We start from the raw sequence: 26,161 nt of genomic DNA, 5'->3' as shown, positions 1-26,161 counted from the left end.
ATCCGTAGAACTTGTGATTGTGCGCTGAAACAAGATCCAACTATTGCTTTACTTAATGGCCCCATCCCTAAAATGTCCAAACATACTCAGAAATTGATTCGGTTTATCCTCTTGGGTGCCAAAATGACTATCACTCGGTCCTGGAAGTCACCGAAAGTATCCTTTCGGCTAGCTAAACAAAAAATGTTTTGGATTATGCTGCAAGAAAAGATCTCCAATACTATTCTGGATACCCTAGACAATTTCAAAATCACCTGGGAACCTTGGGCTACTTTCATTGGGTATCCCCTATACGCATGATCGGTAGTTCAGGTGTGCAGTCTCTTCTTGGGACGGTCTCCAGTTTCCTTCTCATGGTGGTCTCCTGTGCGCCTCCTTCCCTTTATCCTCTATGGTTAGCTCTCTACTTTATCTCACCCTACCTCTTCTGTTTCTTTCCCCTTCTATCTCTCCTCCTTTCACTCTTCAACATTTTTTTCTTATTAGTACTGTCTTCTCTGGCTCTCGGTATCCTCTAAGATTTTTGCTATTAACCTAAAGGTTGCTCTCGGGGTGGATCCCAGGGCATTGGTTTTTTCATGATCCTCAAGCACAGTATTTACCAGCTCTGGTTCACTGACTTCGGTCCAATCTGCACTGAGAGCTCAGTCCACTAGGATGTTTCTTTGACAAATTATTGATTGTTTCATTATGGTTTCATGGTGTTATTTATCTATCTTATAGATTCAAGCTCCTTTTCCCCCCCTTTTTTTTTTTTTTTTTTTTATCCCCAGCATATTATTACATTGTGTAGTGCTGCGGGCTTGGGGATTCCCAGTTCGCCAGAGCAGTTAGTTCCCGGATGGGGCTCTGGTGGCGAGAATACTTGAGACCATAGCGTCAGTTTACTTAATAAGAAAAAGGATTTTGACGTATTGATGTAGTCATTCATTATAATCGCTGTACTAATATTACACCATGTATTCGTTGAGCATTTTGCTCTCTTTTCTGTTTTATGTATTACTTTAATGCTTCAATAAACTTTATTTTAAACTCAAAAAAAAATAAAAAAAATAAAAAAAAAAACAAAAACAAAAAAAAAAGAAAGAGGGGCACCCGGTTCTAGATGTCCGGGTAAGGGGTTACTTTAGCAACAATGTTTTTTATTTCCTTCAAGAATGCTGACTGTATTATCAAAAAATGTAAATCTATTTATTAATTCATTATAATACAATGCATCAAAATTAGTACAACAACCTTTGATTAAAAATGTGGTATAAAATATATTTAATTAGGTCCAATAGAACCTAATTACTGCGTACATGATATTTTGACAAACTAGACAAAACAAAAAACGATACAAAAAACAAAAAACAAACAACGCATGACAACGTCCGAAAGCTTGTGGATCTTGCAGGGTGTCAATTGGTAATAAAGGTAATAAATGTAATAAATGTAACTTCTTGGTGGGATATTAATGTCCCATATTGACCAAAAAGAACCATATGACAGCGAGAAAGATCCAGTGGGGGTAAGTGGGGATGGGTAGAGGAGAGAGGAGAAGGGAAGTGCAACCTACTAATTGGTGGGTATACCCTGGTTCTATGGCTGGGGGGATGTTGATAGCCTGGCTGGTTGCATAAGAGCAATGAGAATCCAGAAGGTAACAATCAGTCCCATAAGATGATATAAGGTGATTTGAGGTTATTATATGGCAAGATTCAGCTTTGAGTGACGATCAGCATAAATGGTATAGCAAGAGTCACTTACAATAAAAGTCAAATAGATGTAAAAAACCTCTGTTAATGAAAATAATGGACTTTACCGTTTGTTGCTCTACTTCATTAGAAGGTGGTCCGATGGACTTGGATCAAGAGTGTTGCTGCATCATGGTGTGCACTTCATGGAGGGAGAGCTGTGCTGTATGTATGGGTTCCACCGTTAAATGGTGAGTCAGCTCCGTGTGTAGCGTCAATGGCTGGAGGGATGGTGGGAGATATGAAGCACCGCTATCTTCACCTCCTTCCTGATCGTGTGCCGAGACGCCTACCCACTGGATAAACATCCCGATTAAAGATGCGTCCCCAGTAAAATATGAATCCACAGGGAGTGGGGGAAGTCTTTAATCCTCTGAAGTATCGGGTCAAGCGGATCAGTCAGGCTGTCTCAGATCATCGGTGGCTGTAGCTGACTCCTCGTAATTCCTCTCACCCAAACCGCAGCGTCCGTGACGGGTCTGCGTTGATGACGTCAGCGCGTTTCGCTAATGCCTATAGCGTAGCTTCATCTTGGACGATACTTGGGCTGGTGGAGGCGCTCCTTTATATCGTGACGGCTGCGTTCTGTCACCGCCCAGATATGTTTAAGTTTTTACAGTGTACAGATCTCCAAAAAGGTAATCCTGTTTTAGTTATTCAATCTCATGCTGTCAGTTTGCCATTTTTAAGTGATTTTTAACAGTCATGTAATACTTGGAGAGGAAAGAACTCAAATCTTTTAAATTCATTTCAAAGTTACTTCATATTGCTATTATAATTCCATAGAAATATATAATTACCAAGCCTAACTTTGTGGGAGCTTAAGGCAAAAAACAAGAGGAAAAGGGTAGAGCATTCACATAAACACACACCTTAATCTAGATACAGGAAATAGTGAGCTCCACTACAAACCATTGTGGTCACAGAAGACTCACTCTCAAAGAAAAATGCATAAAGTGACAGAAAAACCTTTTTAAGTGAATTTTGGGAGTATTATGATGGGAAGATAAAATGTTTGAGATCAAAAACTGATTTTAATTATATCGGTATATGTGAGTGCACTGTGATAATGCACCGATATAATTAAATTGAGTGGGACTAATGTAATCATCTAAGTCGGTAAAAAGGGTTGCAAGTTTAATTCTGTATTTAACCCAACGGGAATAAGCGACTTTAGACGGTACTCCCACCATTTATCTTTTTGTAGGAGAATGCGATCAAAATCGCCACTTCTAGAGGGTAAATTTAGGGCATTTATGCCCTTTACCATCATTCCCCGAGAGCTGCCCCCATGAAATTGGGCAAAATGTTTTGCTAAGGGTTTTTCGTGAATTTTGGTTTTATCATTAATTTCTCGCAAGTGTTCACCAATGCGGACTCTTAGCTGTCTTTTTGTTTTGCCAATATAAATTTTAAGGCATGGGCATGTTATCATATAGATTATCCGAGAGGTGGAACAGTTGATCAAATCACGAATTTCAAATGACTCATTTCCATGTGCATCCATGAAGGTGGAGGTCCTATGTACATAAGGACAGATTTGACATCTATTACAAGGAAACATTCCCAAAGTTCGTGGGTAATTTGATAACCAAGAATTATCATGTTTATGGGTAAATTCTGATTGGATCAACATGTCTTCCAAGTTTTTGGCACGTCGGGCCACTAACTGGGGAGAAGTACCGACAATCTTACCCAAACCTGGTGCGTTGGTTAGTAAGCCCCAACGTCTTTCTAGAATTGAACGGATGTTATTCCACTGGGATCCAAAGGTAGTTATTATTCTTACTGGATCACTGGTTTTTAAATTGGATGTAAAGGAGTACTAGTTGGCTCAATTGATAACAAGCTCTGGCAGTTCCGAGCCGCTGCTTTCCTCCTTGCTCGCTTGATTTGCCGATGCGAGTAGCCTCGCTCTCTAAATCGAGCATAGAGATCATGGCTCTCCCTGCGATAGTCACTGGCCTTTGAACAATTTCTTTTTAAATGTAAAAATTGGCCTACCAGAATACCGTTTTTAATCCAATGAGGGTGATGGCTGGTGGCACTCAGAAAGGTATTTGCTGCCGTATCCTTAGGAAAAGTGGAAGTATGAAGTTGCCCATTCTCCAAACATATTTGCAGATCAAGAAAAGATCATTTTGTTTGATTAAAGGAATAAGTCAGGTGAACTTTAAATCCATTAACATTAAGTTCATGAATGAACTGCAACAACTTGGTCTGGGTGCCCCGTCAGATCATGAAGACATCGTCGATGTACCGTAACCAGGCGTGAACATGGTCACGGTACATCGACGAAGGAAAAACCACTTCTTCCTCCCAGAAGCTCAAATGGAGGCTTGCGTAGGATGGAGCCCACGCATCTCCCATGGAGGTACCACGAATTTGCTGATAGTAAACAGTTAGGAATTGAAAGTAATTATTCCCCAACATAAATTTCAACAGATCAATCAGAAATTCATTTTGTGGTCCTGATTCTGGGTAAGTGGTATTTAAAACAGTCTCAAGAGCTTTAATCCCGCATGCATGGGGTATTGAAGTATACAATGACTCAACGTCAATGCCTACAAGCCAAATTTCACCTAATTGGTCAAGATCTTTAAATTCTGACAATTTGGCTAAGACATGACGGGTGTCTTGTACAAAGGATTTTTGACCGCTGACCATATCTTTCAATAGTAGTTCCAAATACCTGCCGGTTCGTTCAAATGGGCCCTCACAGGCCGAAACGATCGGTCTTCTAGGTGGATCCTTTAAGTTTTTGTGTAATTTAGGGATTATGTAAAAAGTAGGTGTATTAAACTCTTGAAAAAAAAGATATTGAAATTCGTGCATGGTCAGCAATCCCTCATCCTTTGCAAATGTGAGTTTCCGATTTAACTCCTGAATTACTGCCGGAAAGGGGTTGTGGTCAAGTTTACGGTAAGTAGTCGCATCAATGAGTAGTTCCTTTGCTATTTTTTCATAATGTGATTCGTCTAGAACGACGACATTGCCCCCTTTGTCACTATTTTTTATTACAATGTTTTTTCTCTTCTTGAGATCCTTGAGGGCGTTTTTTTCGCCTTCGGTTAAATTATCAATGCCTCGTTTGTGCCAATTCACCTTCTCGAGATTGGACTGAACCATCTCCAAAAGAGACTTAGCCATCTATTTTTGGACAAGGGGGGCATTTTTTGTGATTTAATTTTTAGATCAACTGGTCGTTTTATTAGTGTGTGGGGTTCTTCACTAGGTCCTAGATTTTCATCCAATAGTGAATTCAATATGTCCAAGGCATTTTGGTCATCTGAATCAATAATGGTGTTAGCTGTTGATGCCTCACCTTTCCCTTCATATAGGGATCGTAGGAAGACTTTTCTCAAAAAGAGCGTGATGTCCTTGTACACAGTGAACTCATCCATAGCTGATGTCGGTGAAAAAGACATACCTTTAGCAAGAAGACTAATGTGATCAGGACTCAAGCACTGGCTGGATAAATTCACTACCTTCGGGTCATTAGGCCTCGGTTGATCACTCTGGGAGGGTAAGCTGGTCAATGTCTTTTTTGGCTTCTCGTGTATGTTCGGTCGCCTGATGATTTTGTCTGCTTCTGTTTTTGGGATCCTGTTTTGATTTTTTGTGCTGGAGGCGGCGCTTGTGAAATCTGTTGCTCCGCCCACCTTGTTCTAAAAAGGTGACTGACCTTGTTATTTCGTCGTCAGAATCGCTATGCGATTTATTTCGCCGTTGTCTTGATTGTTGACGTTGACCCCTCCCACGTGATCTGCTTCGGCCACGCCGGACTGTCAGGTCGAATACCTCATCCTTTTCAAAATCTGCAATATCCCGTTTGAATTTGCTTTGTTTTGTTATTTTAAGATTTAGTTGTGTCTTTTCCATTTCTTTTTTTAAGCATGTCGTTCTGTTTAGTGAATTCTTCTAAATGTTTTAATGCCTCCAAACCGCGGGCACTTTCCTCTATTTGAGCCTGTATATTTATCAATTGAGCCTTTTCCTCCTTGACTATAAGTCTCATCACGGCTAAACCGTGATTAATACAAAGTTCCTTCCACTTGGGTAAGAAACTTTCGGTGTGTAGATGTTCTGCTGGTATGGTCCTATCACGTAGTCCTCTGGGGACAATTTTGTGTGATATGTATGTTTCCTTGTCAAAAGAAGTTTATTGAGTATACAATGTTATAAAGATACATAAAGTAAGTTTACAAGGATCTATAAAGTAAGCTCATTGTTTTACAGTAGGGTTTATATAGGTAAATATCATGAAATTTCAAATATTAAACATTGGGTTCACGTAAACCTAAATTAAAGATATATATCATTTACTTAGTTACTTTTGTATGTATTTAAATGATTTATACCTACTATACATATTGTTTACAAGTAGAGTGTATATAGGTCAAATAAATTCTGATAATGAGCTTTAATCGTAAGGTGGAGAAAAGGAAAGAGAAAGAAGAAAAAGGGTTGAAAGGTAGAGGTATGGTCCACAAGGTTGTCCCGCTCGTCAGTTTATTATTCTTTTAAGTTCTCTTTGAAGCCTTAGAATGGGTGTCTCTGTAAGTCATTTAATCTGTTACCATGGCAACAGGACAGAGTCATTGAAGTTTGACAGGAACTGTTGTTTTATCCAAGGATGCCAAAGTTTTTCAAATTTTGGAATTTGATTTTGATCGATGGATACCATCTTAGCATGGGACATTGTATTATTCATTCTGTGAATTGTTTCTGCTAGTACCAATGTAGGAGATTTCCATGCCTTGGCCACTGTTTGTTTTGCAGCCGTTATTAGTTGGATCATAAGTTTGAATTGAGAGAGTGTTAACCATTCAGGTTTTAGATTAAGTAAAGTTAAATATGGATCTGGTTGTATTTTTTTTTTAATATTTTAGATGCAATCACGAAGACTTCCTTCCAGAAGGTTTGGATTACTGGGCACGTCCACCATATGTGTAAATATGTGCCTATTTCTGGGCATCCTCGAAAACAAAGAGCTGAGGTATTAGGTGAATATTTTGCCACTCTAGCGGGTACAAGGTACCAGCAAGTTAGGACTTTATAATTTCTCTCCAGTGCTAAGATGTTGGGTGAAGATGACTTAGATGTGAGCCATATGTTAGACCAGTCCGTGTCTTCTAAAGTTCGTCCCAGGTCCTCCTCCCACCTCTGAACGTAAGAGGGTCTATTAAGATTTGCTACTCCATATAATTGATTATAAAGTGATGAAATTGTACCTTTAGCAAATGGATCTTTTGTACAGATTGATTCAAAAATCGATAATTGGGATAATGGTGTATCCCCCTTTAGGAATGGTGTATAGAAATTTTTGATTTGGAGATATCTAAATATCTCAGAGTTTGGTAGATCATATTTTTCTCTAAGCGATGGGAATGAAAGGAATGATTTAGATGCTATGAAGTCATTTAGTGTCTGAATGCCTGATGTTGTCCAAGCTTTAAAAGAATTTGGGTAGATCCATGCCGGGTAAAAGGCCGGATTTCTGATAAAAGAAAGGAGAGGATTGTGTGGAGATTGTAACTGATATTTGGTTTTTAGTTTATCCCAGAGAGATAAGAAGTGTTTAGTTATGGGATTGTGAATTTTAAAGCGGTCTTTAGGATCAAGCCATAATAAATTTGATATTAATAGAGGGTCATTTTCTGAAGCCTCTATAAATACCCATAATGGGATTTCCTGTTTTGCATGGTATTTGGACAGACTGGCCAAATGTGCTGCTCTGTAGTAGTTAGTAAAATTAGGGTATCCCAGGCCTCCTTTATTTTTGGGAAGATGTAGTGTGTGTATAGGTATACGTGGTTTAGAAGAGCCCCATATAAACGATGTTGCTCTTTTTTGTACTATTCTCAAAAAATAGGAAGGAATTGGAATAGGGAGGACTCTGAATAGATAAAGCAATTTGGGTAGAATAGTCATTTTGATTGCATTAATCTTCCCTATCCAGGATAAAGGAAGTTGCGACCTTTGTTTTATTAGATTTGTGACCTGTCTTAATACAGGAGGATAATTGGTTGAGAATAAGTCAGAATGAGATGCTGTTAAATGAATTCCAAGATATGGGATTGATTTTTCTGCCCATGTGAATGGGAGTGCAGCCCTAGCCGGGATCAATTCCATGTTTGTGAGTGAAATATTAAGCACTAGGCATTTCTTAGGATTAATCATAAGGCCGGATAGGGCTGCAAATCCATCAAGAGCTGGTATTAAGTTAGGACCAGAGACCTGTGGTGATGATAGAAAAAGTAATATATCGTCTGCAAATATACATAATTTGTGTGTAATACCTCCTACTTCAATGCCAGTTATAGTTTGGTTTGTTCTGATGTATTGGGCCATGGGTTCGAGTATAAGGGCAAATAATAAGGGAGATAATGGGCAACCCTGTCGGGTACCTCTTTCGATATTAAAGGCTTCAGATTTGTATCCAGCATATTTTATATAGGCTTTGGGTTTATTATATAATGCTTTGATCCATGTTAAAAAGTGGGGTCCAAAACCCCATTTTTGTAATGAATATTGCATATATTGCCAGGATACTGTGTCAAATGCCTTCTTAATATCGAGAGATAGAAAACATAAAGGGATTTTCCGTTTTTTAGCAATATGTGCCAATAACACTGCCCTGCGTATATTATCGCCTGCCTGTCTATTTGGCATGAAGCCTACTTGATCTCTATGTATTAATTTTCCTATAATGCTATTGAGGCGTTTTGCTATTATTTTTGCTAATAATTTAATATCGAGGTTTAACAGAGAGATAGGCCGATAATTCACACAGGAAGTATCATCAGAAAGGGGTTTTGGGATCATACAAACAATTGCCATTAGTGTTTCTTGCCGAAAAGAATGTCCATCTAGAAGTTTGTTAAAAGTTTCAGTGAGAATGGGAGAGAGTATTTCTGAGAATGTTTTATAGTATAAAGCCGAGTAGCCGTCTGGGCCTGGTCTTTTGTTAAGTTTTAGGTCTTTTATGGCGTTAGCAACTTCATCTATAGTTATAGGCTCATCCAAACTGCTTTTTTGATTCTGAGATAACTCAGGTAAGGTTATTTTTGAGAAGAAGGATTCAGCCTCTGTAGGATTAAATTCATTGTTTGTCTTGTATAAAGTTGCGAGATGTTAGTGAAATTTATGGACTATTTTAACTGGATTACAAGTGTAAACATTTTTTGATAATTTCAAACGTATTGGTTTGAAAGATTTGTTAGTTGAATTTAATGCCCGAGCCAAATATGTACCTGGTTTGTTTGTATTCATGTAGAAATTGTGTTTGGAGCGTTTGAGGGATTTATCAACTGACTCAGTGAGAAATAGATCGTATTCCAATCTAGATTTTTCCAGATGAGATTTTGTACTCTGAGATGGATTATCTTGAAATGATATGTAGGCTGCATTAAAATTGAGTTCTAGTTTTTTTGCTAGATTTTTGCATTCCCGTTTAAATAGTGCCATTTGTCTTTGTATTGTACCACGCAAGACAGGCTTATGAGCTTCCCACAGTGTTATTGGGGAGATGTCTGTTGTATTATTAATTGATATATATTCCTTTAAAGCTTGTTCAATGGCCATCTGATGTAGTGGGTGTTTGAGCATTATGTCCGGTAAGTACCACGTTGGGTCATGCGCTTTTGGTATGGCTGAGGCTATAGTAGTGTATACTGCATTATGGTCAGACCACGGAATCGGAATTATATCTGATGCAATAATTTCTGGTATCATTCCTATTGTTAGAAAAATATGATCTATTCTGGTGAAGGTTTGATGAGGGTGCGAGAAATAAGTGAATTTCTTTTTCATTGGGTTACTTTCTCTCCATGAATCTACCAGATTGTATTTGGAAAGAAGTTGAGAAAAAGGTAATCTAGAGGTTATTTTGGATGGTGTAAAAGGTGATTTATCTAGAAATGGGAGGAGGACCTGGTTCGAATCCCCACACATTATCACTGTTCCTATTTTGTGTGTATTAATCACTTGTAATATATGTGAGAGGAATGGTGTAGGTTGTTTGTTAGGAGCGTAGTAGGAAATCACCGTGATTGCTGTATCCATTATATAACCCATGAGTATCAGGTATCTACCTTCTGGGTCTTTAATTTCTGATGATAAGGTGAATGGTGTGGATTGGTGAAATGCAATTAGAGTTCCCCTTTGCTTGGTACAGGCAGAAGCCGTGTAAATTTGTTGATAAAAAGGAGAAATATATTTTGGAGTAGAATCTTTGGTGAAGTGTGTTTCTTGGAGGCATACTATGTGAGCCTTCTTGTTATGGAAAGTACGGAAGGCTTTGGTCCTTTTTTGAGGGACATTTATTCCCTGAACATTCAGGGAAAGTATATTCAGTGGTGCCATGGCAACAGATCAAATAGTTTTGACTTACTTTTTGTTATGCAGAGCTGACTGCGCAGATCAACCTGTGTGGACTGAAGAGATGAATAGATAGAAAAGAAACCAGTGAATTCTGGAGTAAAGAGTAAACAAAAAACATATGAGATTAGATGATACATTGTATAAATTATTTTTTGCAAGTAATCACAATTTACCCGTGAAAAAGAATAAATATCTCTCTCAGGGGAATAAGTGCCTTCGTCACACTCCCACATAATATGGTTGGGAGAATGAGGAGGGCTAATGGGGGTACACGGATCTTCCGCTTACAGGAGAGAAGTGCTATGTCAAAAGACATCAAAATGATGTTTCATTAATTGGAGTGCAGAATATAGTTTTTGTTGAAATTATTTATTCCAGGGTGGTTGTATATGGTTAGTCTTGCCCTAGGCTAAATAATTCAGTTAGAAAGGTACTGTTAATAACTTTGGTATTGATGAAGATAGTTTGAATTATTTTGGGATTTTAACCCTTTTAGAGTAAACAATTACATATTTTATTCATATGTAACTGTTTAGATATGTTAACTCATAAAATTGAGGTTGTATTGCTTCAAATTAGAATAAACAAAAACATAATTCTAGGAACTAGTTAGGTACTAATATATTTGTTTTAAGAAAAGAAAGAAAAAGCTTCCATTACTTCTGGATTATTGAACATATTTGTCCTAAAAAGTAATAAATCTATTGTTATTACCTGATAATATATAACTGAACAAGAATTTCCTTATTTCACTTATATATTCTAAGGCTATATGAATCAGAAGTAATAAGAAATATAACTGGAATGTAACATGATCCCACACAGTGTGTGACTATCAGAATGCAGTTACATTCAGTTATAAATACAGGTTTTTTATAGAGAACCATCTCTTAGTATAATAAATGAAGAGATATCAGGAATTTGGATGTCAGTCCATTGAATCTTCTTGGTCCATGGATGATGTGGCATAACAGCCTCTTTTGTGAGAATGATGATTCCCATTATGTTCTGAAATTTTCTGAGTGCTGCCTGAAGGTGAAGATGATGCCATTCTTCTGCGTGTGGGAGAGTTGCTGCTTGTGGGTTCTGTCAGATTTAATTTTAAAAGGGTTTGTTGTAGTTCATCTGCTGATCTGCTTCTGTAAATTGTACCTTGGTAGTTAAATCTGACTGAAAAGGGGAAGCCCCATTGATACATAATGTTGTGGCGTTGCAGTTCCATTAGTTGGGGTTTCATGGAACGTCTTTTAGTAATAGTAAGTTGGGATAGGTCAGCAAAAATTTGATAATTGTGTCCTTGAAAATTAAGTTCCTTTTTTTCTCTTGCAGCAATTAGTATTTGTTCTTTCGTTCTGTAATAATGAAATTTTGTGATTATATCACGTGGGGGTCCATCTTTCTTTTTGGCTGTGAGGGCTCTGTGTACTCTGTCCAGTTCTAAACGTTCAATAGGGATATCTGGCTTTAGTTCTTGTAATAGAGCAGTAATAGTAGATTGCAGGTCTGTCACAGTTTCAGTTTCAGGTATTCCCCTTATGCGCAAGTTTGAACGTCTGGCTCTATTTTCGTAATCTTCGAGCTTAGTTTGAAGTATTAAATTCTCTTCTTTTAATTGTTCCAATTCTGTTATATTTACTTGGGTTGTAATTTCAATTTCATCCATTTTTATTTCTAGGGCTGCGGTGCGGTTTCCCAGCTCTCTTATTTCTTTGGTTAGGCTTTTTATTATTTGGTCTGAGGTTTGTTTTAAAGCCTTATGAAGCATCTTTTCAAATTGTAATAATATTATTGGGGATGCTGAGGAAGCTTGTGGAGAAGTTTGTGAGAGGATTTGTTCTGTATCTGACTCAAATGGAGAGTCTTGCTGTGACATTTTCTGTCTGTGAGAGCACCCTGATGCTGTATGTTGTGAGGTGACTGGAGCTGCTTTAGTTGCAGTGAGTGCCTGTGAGCTCTTTGTGAGGTGATTTTTATTTCTGCCACGGTTTCCTCCCAGTACCATATTTCCTGCCCAAACTTTCACAGTTTGTTCCCTGGGGCAAAAAGGTTCAAATGGATACCTTTTGAGCCTGCAGGCTCCGCTTTGTCCTTCTCTTCTCTCCTCAGCGGTGTGGAGCTCTAACAATGCATGTCTGCTCCACTAGGCTCCGCCCATCTCCCCCCCCGTGATATGTATGTTTCTAATGAGGACACTTCCTATTTTCTGTTGAGGTGCCTTATTAGTAATTTTTTATGTTCTTTGAATTTATTTCTAATCTCATCCTCTTGTTTGGTAGCTTGGGGGGTGAAATGCTGTTCTAATCTCAAGGTCTATATCCTCTCCTAGCATGAGTGCCATTTCTTCTAAAGATGGCTGGATAGAAACAATTTAATTGGTTGAGAGTGCCAGCTTAATAATGAATAGGATATGGTGTTTCTTGCTGGAAGTGACCATAAGAGGGGTCACGGTTCTAATAGACTAAACTAAAGGGAAGAGAATGGTGGAGCAAGTTACACCTAAAAGTGGTCAAATAATTGAAATGACCAACTTTTTATAAACAAGTATAGTATCTGTTGCTGTAACCGTAATCTGCATAAAAAGAAAGAGGGGCACCCGGTTCTAGATGTCCGGGTAAGGGGTTACTTTAGCAACAATGTTTTTTATTTCCTTCAATAATGCTGACTGTAAAATGTAAATCTATTTTTTAATTCATTATAATACAATGCATCAAAATTAGTACAACAACCTTTGATTAAAAATGTGGTATAAAATATATTTAATTAGGTCCAATAGAACCTAATTACTGCATACATGATATTTTGACTAGACAAAACAAAAAACGATACAAAAAACAAAAAACAAACAACGCATGACAACGTCCAGACGCTTGTGGATCTTGCAGGGTGTCAATTGGTAATAAAGGTAATAAATGTAATAAATGTAACTTCTTGGTGGGATATTAATGTCCCATATTGACCAAAAAGAACCGTATGACAGCGAGAAAGATCCAGTGGTGGTAAGTGGGGATGGGTGGAGGAGAGAGGAGAAGGGAAGTGCAACCTACTACCTTGTTTGTTTTTTGTATCGTTTTTTGTTTTGTCTAGTTTGCCAAAATATCATGTACGCAGTAATTAGGTTCTATTGGACCTAATTAAATATATTTTATACCACATTTTTAATCAAAGGTTGTTGTACTAATTTTGATGCATTGTATTATAATGAATTAATAAATAGATTTACATTTTTTTATAATACAGTCAGTATTCTTGAGGGAAATAAAAAACATTGTTGCTAAAGTAACCCCTTACCCGGACATCTAGAACCGGGTGCCCCTCTTTCTATTTTTGACAGGAACGTGAGCCTAGAGAGTGGGAGGAACACTGGTAGACAAATTTTCATTCATGTTCCCCAAGCTGCAGCGTATTGCCAAGTTGTATCCAGTGGTAATGATGAAGATGGAGGAGATGGAGATGATGATGATGAGGTCACTGATGCGACTTGGGTGCCATATAGAGCAGAGGAGGAAACTGAAGGTGAGGCAGCAAAACCCCAAGGAGGCCGACATCAAGAAAGAGTAGAGAGCAGCTATCCTATTCCATTCACATTCTGCAGCTGTTATCTCCGGGCCTACTCCCCAAAGCTCAGCTGTCTGGGCCTTTCAGCACATCTGCAGCAGATCGCACTGTTGCTATCTGCAAACTGTGTCTCAGGCACATCAAACCTGGCAAAAACACCAACCATTTGGGTACCACATGCTTAACAAGGCATTTAACGTCCAACCATTCAGCCCGTTGGCAAGAGCACCTAAAAGCCACACAAAAGGGGCACAAATCTGTCCCTCCTCCTCCTCATCCTTACCCACTTCAGTCTGCCCCTGCGATACTGAGTCATTACCTTTCAGCAGCCTCCACCGACAGGGATGGTGGTATAGCACAGGGTGTCCCAGGTCTTAGCAGCACATCTGCCAGCAGCACACCACCAACTGTAGACTGTAGCCAGCAAATATCTCTTACCCATCTGCTGCAGCGGAAAACAAAATACAGTCCCTGCCACCCACATGCCCAGTGTCTGAATGCAAGCTTGTGAAAGCTGTTGGCTCTCCAACTTCTGCCTTTCAGCCTGGTGGATTCTGCCCTCTTCTGTGAATTTGCACAATGTGCTGTACCACAATGGCAGGTTCCCAGTCGCTACTACTTTTCAGGTAAGGCTGTTCCATCTCTCTACCATCACGTGGAAGGGAATGTTCTGGCATCGTTGGGCAAGGCAGTCAGCTGTAAAATCCACCTTACTGCTGACACGTGGTCCAGCAAGCATGAGCAGGGACGATATATTTAGTTCACAGCACACTGGGTAACGCTGCTTGTAACTCGAAAGGATGCGGGACAGGGCTTGGGGCTGCAGCTTGTTGTGCCCCCACGTCTCCATACAGCTGGTGGTGAGGATGCCAGACCTGTGAGCTCTACCCCCTCCTCCTCCTCCTCCGCCACATCCATGCTCTCCTCTGCAGAATTGTCCTATGAACATCAGGTACCCCCTAAGTGTTCAAAGGGCTTTCCCAGAGTCAGGCTAAAAGGTGCCATGCAGTGCTTTAGCTGGTGTGTTTAGGGGACAGGAACCACACCGGAGCTGAGATTCTTGCAGCTCTGCAGGGACAGGCCCAGAGGTGGTTCACACCATGCCAGCTGGAGCCAGGAATGGTGGTGTGCGATGATGGCTCAAACCTCCTGTCTGCCCTTAGACAGGGAAAGTTGACACATGTGCCATGCCTGGCACATGTCCTCAATTTGGTGGTGCAGCGTTTCCTAAGTACGTACCCAGGGTTGCAAGATTACTAAGTACTAAAGCAGGCCAGAAGAGAAGTGCTCGGTTGGCTGAAATTCAGAGGGAATTCCACCTGCCCGTAAACTGCCTGATTTGTGACATGCCCACCAGGTGGAACTCAACTTTGGGAATGCAGTGGCTATACATGCAGCAGAGGGCCATCGACGAGTACCTGTGCCAGTACGGCAGGGCTACAGGCTCAGGCTGCCTCGGCTTTTCTACCCCACGCCAATGGCTGATCATTAAGGATGCATGCACTGTATTGTCACCATTTGAGGAGGCCACAAGGATGGTGAGCAGTGACAGTGCATGCATTAGTGACACAGTCCCTGTTGTGTTCCTGCTGGAGCAGACTCTGCATGGCATTATGGACAGGGAACTGGAGGCAGAGCAGCAGGAGGAAGAGGAGGACTTCTTTTCCTCTCAATGACCACTTTATCCAGACACCATCATTCCTATGTTACAGAACACACAGGAGGAGAGAGGGAGGAGGATGAGGAGGAGGATTCTGGCACTTTCATAGGCTTTGAAGAAGAGGAAGACATGCTTCAAAATGTAAGCGATGGCTTTCCAAACCCAGGCCCCTTGAGAGTAGTACGTGGCTGGGAGGAGGAAGTTCCAAATGCTGTCATCCTGAGTGACCCCGAGGAGGCTGCTTCTCAAGCCTCGGCAAATTTGAGGCACATGGGCAACCTCATGCTTCAAAGCCTGCAAAAGGACCCAAGAATACGTGGCATAAAGGAGAAGGATAATTACTGGTTGGCAACCCTCCTTGACCAACATTATAAGGGGAAGTTCCCAGAACTCATCCCGTCCCCACAGAGAGAAGATAAAATCTCTTGAGGACACATTAAAGAGGATTTTATTTAAAGTTTTTCCTGACTCCAGTAGGTTGCAGTGTTGTGGAAAACATAGTTTTGAGTCTTCTGTTGGTCAAGAGAGGAGCGTTGGAGAAGGCGTCCGCCTAAGTGAGGCATTTCAGCTTCCACATCCCATCGGCAGCATCTGCATCACATGGTGGATGATTACCTCAGGGATAAAACTGAGATGGAGAGCTTTCCAGCTGACGATCCACTGACTTACTGGGTCATGAGAATAGACCACTGGCCAGAACTTGCCCAGTATGATATTGAGTTGTTGGGCTGCCCTGCATCCAGTGTGCTTTCAGAACAGGCATTCAATGCTGCAGGAGGTTTTGTTACTGATTATAGAACGTGTCTGTCCACAGACTCCGTGGACCGTTTGACTTTTATAAAAATGAATCAGTCCTGGATTACCAGCTATGAAGCCCCTGATGCCGATGTCACTGATTAAGTCTTTTTGGGATGTGGAATCTCTGCAGGACTTCGAGGTTGCCTTGCTGGAAGAATGTTTTTGGTATAGGTTTCATGGGCACAATTAACACCCAAAGACCAATTTTTCAACACCTATTTGACAGGTGCATATCATTGCAATTTTTTACAGCAAGGCCAATTCTTGCTTTCATCAAGAGTACCTCTATAGGGTTACGGTGGGAAGGCACCACCGACATCCAAAGACCAATTTGTACACACCTGTTACTGTTATACAAAGTCAAAGTGACACCAGAATGTATCCAAAAAATCTTGAATCTTGTTCCCAGTGCACTACATTGTGGCCTCATCATACACACTGGCTCCCCAGCTGTTGCTGGGCAAAGTAAAGGCAGCTTGCAGGGAAAATGTCATTTTTTTGGCTTTATAAATGCAATTATTGCTGCAGCAGATTCTAGACATGGTACAGATCTGCCAATTTACAGGGAGACTAAGGAGACCCCCCAGGCACTATATTGGAAGGAATTTTTCATGTTTATGCTTTAACTTTAAAAATCAAAAAATCATTGCTCAGTTAAAAATGACGTTTTTCACAAACTTTTTTTATTGATACATGTCCCCCAGGGCAAGACCCGGACCTCTGTAACCATTGTATGCCCAATTACTTGCATATAAGCCTTCAAAATGGGCACTTTTGATTTTTGATGTTCGGGTCCCATTGACTTTAGTGAAGTTCGTTATTCGGGAACGAACTTTTGCAGTGTTCAAAAGTTCTGATGCGAATCGATCAGGGGTCGGTTTGGCCCATCCCTACTCCTGAGCAGCAAATAGACTGTTAAATTTTCAAGGAAAGTGGAACTTTGCAAGGGAATTTTTCCCCAAAGCTTAGTGAATGTAGTGAAGCTCTGCTAACTTCCATTATCCAACCACATGCAAGCCAAAATGCTGTTTTTTGTGTTTTTCTTGTACATGATTGGGTATTCTTAGCAAAGTGAAATCTTACCACATTTACCAAGCTCTGGGCAGAAAAAAAGAAACTTACCTTGGCAGTGAACAGCCCTGGAAGTGAATTGAATGTATATTTGTTCTCTATGAAATAATAAGCATTTGTGCATCAGTTTTGGATATTTTTTCTGCAATTGGTTTGAAAAAAGAATTGACATGACACCTTTACAATTTCCCTTAAACGTGGTCATTAAATATGTTTTATTTCTTTCCAGATATTCAGGAACAACACAAACAACATTTGTTGACAAAGACTCAGACTCTGGTGGAGCCTAGACCGCCAGGAACCACTCTGGGACTACAGAAATTCAATATCAATGAGCGTTACGTAAACCTGGTTGTTTTTTCAACTGACCAGTTCAGACAGCGTTCCCAGAATGAGCTAATAGAGACCGGGGCGAAACATGAGGAATGCTTGAAGGAGACTAGAATGGAGTACATTTCCCCCAACAAGCTATTCCGCTGGAGTCAAAAGTCACAATGCATACCACATGCAGTTATAGTGAGTGGGGTGCCAGGAATAGGGAAGACCACAATGATGCAGAAGTTTGTCTATGACTGGGTGACAGGAGAACTCTACCAAAGGTTTGCTTTTGTCTTTTTCCTCAAATTCCGGGAGCTTAATAAAAAGTGTGAAGTCAGTTTGGAGGAGATGATTCTTGAACAATGTCCGTATCTGGAGAACCAGCTTGGCAGTATTTTAGAACATCCTGAGAGACTTTTGTTTATCTTTGATGGCCTGGATGAAAGTATTCACCAAATGGATTTCAGATCCAGCAAATTGTGCACTAATACTAAAGATCGAAAACATTTTGGTGTCATTGCAGTCAGCTTGGTAAAGCAGAAGCTTCTTCAGGGTTGCTCTGTACTGATAACCAGCCGCCCAACCAGACTGGTATCAGTTGACATTTCTGCTTTCCAAAGGATAACAGAGATCATGGGATTCCTCCATAGCGACAGAAAGATCTACTTTGAACATTTCTTTGACAAAGAGGAATTCTCAGAAAAGGCTTTTCATTATGTGCAGGAGAACCCTATGCTCTACACATTCTGCTATATCCCATCATACTGCTGGATTGTCTGTACAGTGCTATCGATGTGCTTCAAAGCCCAGCCGACAAATAACGACAAGCTGATGGCTTCCTTGCCCAAAACAATGACTCAACTCTTTGTTATTTTTGTCTCCAACATTCTAACCAATCACAGCCCAAAAAGAGATGATGTGCGCTCAACCCGGGACCTGCTGACCTCTGTTGGATGGATGGCAGAACATGGAGTCATGAATCACATCATTGTTTTTGATGAACGTCACCTGAGGTCCTTCAACGTGAGCAATGATAGCCATCTCTTTTCAAGTTTCATGTTGGAATCTGGTCAGCCTCCAGCAGTGGATTATACCTTCTTACATCTCACCTTTCAGGAGTTCTTTGCTGCATTAGTTCATTTCATTAGCTATGATTCTGATAAATTACTAGACTCACTCAATAAGGCTAAATCTTACGAAGATGGTCGTGCCGAAATATTTCTTCGTTTCCTCTGTGGTCTGTCCGACAATTCAACTAGATCGATGTTGAAGTCTCACGTGAAATATCTGTCTATGCAGGCTTCCCGAGATGTCATCAACTGGATTCAGCAAAAAATTGCTGAAGAACAAAGAGACATGAAAGAGCTCCTCAATTCATTCTACTGTCTCTATGAGAGCAGGAATAATGCTCTGGTGTTAAAATGCATTGGATCCAAAAATGATACTGCTTTCTCATTTGTCCGCCTTAACCCTCTTGACTGCTCTGTGCTGTCATTCATTCTTGAGTCTCGCAGAGAGACGGAAGAGTTAAATCTAGGTTCATGTAACATTCAGGATGAGGGATTGAAGAAACTTGTACCAGCTCTCCACACTATCCAAAATTTGAGGTAAAATTAAAAAATGCTTTTTTTTTAAATGCTTAATTTTCTTTTAAAAATTACAGATTTATTATCGTATGCAATTTAGAGTCTTATTTGATGATGGGGATCAGGGAGGAATTCATTCCCTGTTACAGGAAGTAGGACTATGCTTTGGAAGGGTTTTTTTTTTGGATCAGCTGAAAGTTTAGGCTGTCTAAAGATGTCATATCTTTGAGATAAATCTACACCCCAAAACATTTTTCCAAAACCTTAACCCCTTCGCTCCTGCAGTCTGTAGGGCAACATTGCCCTAAACAACGTCCTATGCTAAGAAAATGTTAACCTACATTTTCCTTTTGACAGCTTGTAACCCACACTAAATAGTTACTACAGGCTGTCACTGAAAAATCTGGAACCAGTTGGAGTGGTTTCTGATCCTATGATCACCATGGCAGCTTTGTTATAGTGACCACATGCATGCTGAAAGCTTCATTAACAAAATTAACAAAATGAATATGATTATTAAAAAAATCACCCACCCTGGTAATGGCAGTGTGCCTCTGTTTTATAGGTTAGTAGATGTAATTACTATTTTAAAAAAATGTAATTGATTTATAATATAAATAATATAATTACTATATATATAGTGCATAGTAATAGTGAGCACACTTGTGGGTGGGGCTTAAGGCACCCTAGTGGGGGCACTGTGGAACTGCACTCGCTAATGCCTAAATCTTAGGCATTAGCTGCGGTCCTGTGAAATCAACAGTAAAGCTAGGTACACATGAAAGAGTTTTCCGACAACAAAACCGTGGATTTTTTTCCGAAGGATGTTGGCTCAAACTTGTCTTGCATACACACGGTCACACAAATGTTGTCGGAAATTTCAAACGTCAAGAACGCAGTGATGTACAACACGTACGACGAGCCAAGAAAAATGAAGTTCAATAGCCAGTGCGGCTCTTCTGCTTGATTCTGAGCATGCGTGGACTTTTGTGCGTTGGAATTGTGTACACACGCTCGGAATTTCCGACAACGGATTTTGTTGTCGGAAAATTTGAGAACCTGCTCTCAAACATTTGTTGGCGGAAATGCCGCCAACAAATGTTCTATGGAGCATACACACGGTCGGACTTTCCGACAACAAGCTCACATCCAACATTTGTTGTCGGAAAATCCTATCGTGTGTACAGGGCATAAGGCTGGACTCCAGACTTTAGAAGCGGGCAGCAACTTGCACGGTAACTCTTTTGTAATCTGTGGCCATACTTCTTACACTGTTAACACTAAGCACTTCGGACACAGCTTCTGTTAAAGAATACCACTTCCCCAGGTGTGCAGCATTTCTGAGCCGGTACCGCATGTACCAGTCTCCACCAATTTAGCAATCTTGTCACGCCACCCCAGTTACAATGTTCTGAATGTTACTATTGGACAAAGGAAATGCACTTTTCAATACCTTTATGCTTGTTCTCCTCCCGAGGCCTCTCTCCATAACTCTCATGACTCTCAGACTGGGTCTCTAAGTACTCTGTGCTGTGGATCTGGCCCCAGTATGTAGGGATCCCCTTCACTACAAGAGTATCCATCACCTCTGCCACATCACTAGTCTCCTGGCTGGTTGGCTGATTTAGCAAAAGACACATATGGCAGTCCTATAGCCTCCTCTGGACAGCATTCAGCTCGTTAGACTCTGTACTGTATCTTCGATAATTCTCAGTCCCCTGATGTAGGCCATGTTCTTTGATACACCTTACATGTACCCTTTGAGAGACATGAGACCAGGTATTTTAAATGAACAACTAAGATCATTAACTAAGGTAGTTGCAGGTAACAAACAGACTGTTCTCAAAGACATATTCCACACACTTTCTTGTACAAAGTTCTCTAGTACCCCATGAGGTAGTCCTATCTTAGACAGACGGCAAGTCCATAACAGCAATCCTTTCAAGGCAAGAGTCCATATTTGGCATTAAATCTACAAGAACTAGTAATAATCCACAAAAGGAATTCAACACAAGGTAACACAAGTCCATATAAGTCTACAGGCTCCAGACCCTACTGGGAACACCTCCCCATAAGGGATCCCGCCCAGCAGAGTAACCGCTACATCTTGATGGTGAACTGTCTCTCCTGGCCTGGGGCACAAATGAGCATCTATTTATATGGTATGACCTGTAGGGGGTGGTGATCCTCTGAAATAGAGCAGGAAAATCTTACCAGCAGAGTTAATCCGTTCTTTTCAGATCCACCAGCCTGTCAGGTCAACCAAGGACAAATGTTGCAGAAACATACATTTAGTCTATACATATAAACACAATTGACCTGAGTAACCCCAGAGCATGAACACAACAGAAGAAAAACTTTTAACCATTTGGAAGCACCTGCTTACACACTGTAAGGAATATCCAACACTGTTATCCCCTGTACACACGATCAGAAATTCCGCCAGCAAAAGTCGGATGTGAGCTTTTGGTCAGAAATTCCGACCGTGTGTATGCTCCATCGGACTTTTGCTGGCAGAATTCAGCCAGCAAAAGATTGAGAGCAGGTTCTCTATTTTTCGGTCGGAAAAAGTTCCTTTCCGAAAATGCATTTGTCTGTATGCAATTCGGACGCACAAAAAAACACGCATGCTTGGAAACAATTCGATGCATGCTTGGAAGCATCGAACTTCATTTTCTCAGCTTGTTGTAGTGTTGTACGTCACCGCATTCTTGACTTTCAAAAGTTCAGAGAACTTTTGTGTGACCGTGTGTATGCAAGGCAAGCTTGAGCGGAATTCCGTCAGAAAAAACATTTTTTCTGATGGATTTTCTGATCGTGTATATGGGGCATAAGGGCTAATTTTCACTAGTGTTAATTAGGGATGAGCCAAACACCCTCCTGTTCGGTTCGCAGCAGAAAATGCGAACAGGCAAAAAATTCGGCAGAACACACAAACACCGTTAAAGTCTATGGGACACGAACATGAATAATCAAAAGTGCTAATTTTAAAGGCTTATATGAAAGTTATAGTCATAAAAAGTGTTTGGGGACCCCGGGGCCCCAGGGGACATGTATCAATGCAAATTTTTTTTTTAAAAACGTCAGTTTTTTCGGGAGCAGTGATTTTTTAATGCTTAAAGTGAAACAATAAAAATGAAATATTCCTTTAAATATCGTGCCTGGGGGGTGTCTACAGTATGCCTCTAAAGTGGCGCATTTTTCCCATGTTTAGAACAGTACCACAGCAATACGATATTTCTAAAGGAAAAATTGTCATTTAAAACTGATGGCAGCTGTAATTAATTATCGGGTCTCGGCAATATAGATAAAACTCATTAAAAAAAAGAGCATGGGATCCCCCCTCAGTCCATTAGCAGGCCCTTTGGGTCTGGTATGAATATTAAGGAGAACCCCGAACCAAAATTTTTTAAAAAATGGCATAGAGGTCCCCCCAAAATCCATACCAGACCCTTATCCGAGCATGCAACCTGGCAGGCCGCAGGAAAAGAGGGGGGATGAGAGAGCACCCCCCTCCTGAACCATACCAGGCCACATGCCCTCAACATGGGGAGGATGCTTTGGGGTAGCCCCCAAAGAACCTTGTCTCCATGTTGATGGGGACAAGGGCCTCATCCCCATAACCCTTGATCGGTGGTTGTGGGGGTCTGTGGGTGGGGGGCTTATTGGAATCTGGAAAACCCCCTTTAACAAGGGGACCCCCAGGTCCCGGCCCCTCCCCTGTGTGAATTGGTAAAGGGTATCATTTAACAAAAAAAGTGTCAAAATGGTAAAAAAAAACAAGAGACAGCTTGGGACAAGTCCTTTATTAAAAAATAAAAAAATTAAAATGTCCCACGGTGTAAGTTCACGCCCTCTGACGGACCAAAAAGAGAAAAAGAAAGCTGCAACCGACACGCCTCCATGGGAGGCTCCCGCTGTCTGACGCATCTTCACTGTGACAGCTCTTATATAATTGAGGGTGGCCCCACCCGGTGATGTAACCGGGTGACCCTGCCCCCCTCTGACACACGGGGGCTTCCCCATGGCTTCCCCAAGCTGTTTCTTGTCTTTTTTACCATTTTGACACTTTTTTGTGAAATGGTAGGGGTACATTTGTACCCCATTACAAATTCACACAGGGGAGGGGCCAGAATCTGGGGGTCCTCTTGTTAAAGGGGGCTTCCAGATTCCGATAAGCCCCTCACCCAGAGACCCCCACAACCACCGGACAAGGGTTGTGGGGATGAGGTCAACATGGGGACAAGGCGATTTGGAGGGCTTCCCCAAAGCACCCTCTCATGTTGAGGGCATGTGGCCTGGTACAGTTCAGGAAGAGGGCGCTCTCTCGTCCCCCCTCTTTTCCTGCAACCTGCCAGGTTGCGTGCTCGGATCAGGGTCTGGTATGGATTTTGGGGGGACCCCACGCCATTTTTTTTTAAATTTGGCACAGGGTTCCCCTTAATTTCCATATCAGACCCGAAGGGCCTGTTATGGATTTTAGGGGGACCCCAAGCAATTTTTTTTTAATTTTGATTCTGGGTTCCCCTTAATATTCATATCAGACCCAAAGGGCCTGGTAATGGATCCCATGCTCTTTTTTTCAATTATCTGTATCTATATTGCCGAGACCCGACAATTCATTACAGCCGCAATCAGTTTTAAATGACAATTTTTCCTTTAGAAATTTCATTTTGCTGTGGTGCTGTTCTAAACACGGGAAAATGTGCCACTTTACAGGCATACTATAGACACCCCCAGGCACAATATTTAAAGGAATATTTCATTTTTATTGTTTAAATTCAAGCATTAAAAAACTCACTGTTCCCGAAAAAACAGCCATTTTTAAAAATATTTTTTGCATTGATAAATGTCCCCTGGGACAGGACCCAGGTCCCCAAATACATTTTATGACAATAACATGCATATAAGCCTTTAAAATTAGCACTTTTGATTTTTTCATGTTAGTGTCCCATAGACTTTAACGGTGTTCTGGCAGCTTTCGAATTTGCCGCGAACACCGCGCTTAAGTTCAACTCGAACATTGGGCTCATCCCTAGTGTTGATCTCTGAAGAGCAATATAAGCTTCACCAGACCAAAGAGCTAATGCATATCAAGGGCATCGACATTCCTTGTTGCATGTTGGCTGATACTGTTCACTGACATTCATTAAGGGGTAGTGATGGTTCACCAACATTTACGAATAGTGAGTGTTGGTGCCCCCAAAACATATTGTATACTAAAAGATTTTAGACTCTTGAATTTTGCTCTGATGGTATCATGAGACTTTTTACAAATATAGAGGTTCTAATTGCACAAACACTTTAACATCTTCTTTTCTTCTATAGCCTGTATCGTAATAATCTGACAAGCAGTTCCTGTACCCACCTGGCATCTGGAATACAAAATAACCAGACCATGAGAAAACTTGATTTATCTGTGAACAGTCTGGAGGGTCCTGATTTCTGTCACCTGATGACATCTGTACAAACCAGCCAGATAGAAGAATTACTGTAAGTGTAACGAGAATGACTAAATCAATTATATAATATAAATGTAGTGCCACCCCCCCATGAGGGCCACTGGAAGATGACTGACCCCAAAGGTTGCCCTGACCTTGCAAGCCTCCTGACACCTCTGACACCCTGGGTTCGGACATACACTATTTTACCAAAAGTAATGGGATGCCTGCCTTTACATGCACATGAACTTTAATGGCATCCCAGTCTTAGTCTGCAGGGTTCACTATTGAGTTGGTCCACCCTTTGCAGCTATAACTTTACTTTTATACCTGGGGTCATAGGTTCTTTCGGGACCTACTGGTTACTATTGTTTGGCTTATTGTGATTTTCTTTGCATTGCAGGCCCTTTGCATATTTAAGTTTAACACTGAAAGATATTTGCCTAAGTCATTCTTGTTCTCATCTGCTTCAGGAATCTTAAATAAAATACTTGTTTAGTTTGGTGTCTATGTAATTGCATTCTCACTTTGAAATACACTATTGTACCAAAAGCATTGGGACACCTGCCTTTACAGGCACATGAACTTTAATGGCATCCAAGTCTTAGTCCGTAGGGTTCAATATTGAGTTGGCCCACCCTTTGCAGCTATAACAGCTTCAACACTTCTGGGAAGGCTGTCTACAAGGTTTAGGTATGTGTCTATGGGACCATTCTTCCAGAAGCGAATTTGTGAGGTCAGGCACTGATGTAGGACGAGAAGGCCTGGCTCACAGTCTGCGCTCTAGTTCATCCCAAAGATGTTCTATCGGGTTGAGGTCAGGACCCTGTGCAAGCCAGTCAAGTTCCTCTACCCCAAATTTGCTCATCCATGTCTTTATGGACCTTGCTTTGTGCACTGGTCCAAATCATTTGGTGGAGGGGAGATTATGGTGCGGGGTTGTTTTTCAGGGGTTGGGCTTGGCCCCTTAGTTCCAGTGAAGGGAACTCTTAAGGCATCAGCATACAAAGACATTTTGGGTAAGTTCATGCTCCCAACTTTGTGGGAACAGTTTGGGGATGGCCCCTTCCTGTTCTAACATGACTGCATACCAATGCACAAACAAGGTGCTTAAAGACATGAATGAGTGAGCTTGGGGTGGAGGAACATCACTGACCTGCACTTAAAGTTCATGTAAATGCAGGTGTCCTAATACTTTTGGTAATATAGTGTATTTCAAAGTGATAATGCAATTACACAGACACCAGACTATAGCAAAGTAAACAAGTATTTTACTTAAGATTTCTGAAGCAGATGAGACAAGAATGACTTAGGCAGATATCTTTCAGTGTTAAACTTAAATATGCAAATGGTATGCAATGCAAAGAAAATCACAATAAGCCAAACAATAGTAAGCAGTAGGCCCTGAAAGAACCTATGACCCCAGGTATAAAAGGGAAGCAAATTACCTTTTATGTCAGACTGCTCCCTTCAAATCCTGGTGCCAAGGGCCCAACAAACTTTACCGCACAATAATAAAACAAGTTACAAGAAATGCAATACTTAATTTCGGAGCAGAGTTCCTCTTAAAGTGTGTAGATATTGTGCATAGAGTCATTTAAGTGGAGGGAG

The 26,161-nt window shown here is 40.8% G+C and overlaps 1 protein-coding gene across 1 annotated transcript in view; it reads left to right on the top strand.

Moving 5' to 3' along the window:
- Positions 1-26,161, top strand: part of LOC141133460 (NACHT, LRR and PYD domains-containing protein 3-like) — a 94,646-nt gene that overhangs the window by 45,764 nt on the left and 22,721 nt on the right. Inside the window, exons 7-8 of the mRNA XM_073622847.1 lie at positions 17,435-19,130; positions 24,438-24,602. Of these exons, the coding sequence (XP_073478948.1) occupies positions 17,435-19,130; positions 24,438-24,602 (1,861 nt within the window). The remainder of the gene's footprint in view (positions 1-17,434; positions 19,131-24,437; positions 24,603-26,161) is intronic.

Source organism: Aquarana catesbeiana, linkage group LG03 (assembly GCF_042186555.1).
Source record: "Aquarana catesbeiana isolate 2022-GZ linkage group LG03, ASM4218655v1, whole genome shotgun sequence".
In the NCBI taxonomy this organism is placed as follows: Eukaryota; Metazoa; Chordata; class Amphibia; order Anura; family Ranidae; genus Aquarana; species Aquarana catesbeiana.
This window is presented reverse-complemented; position numbering and strand designations above follow the sequence as displayed.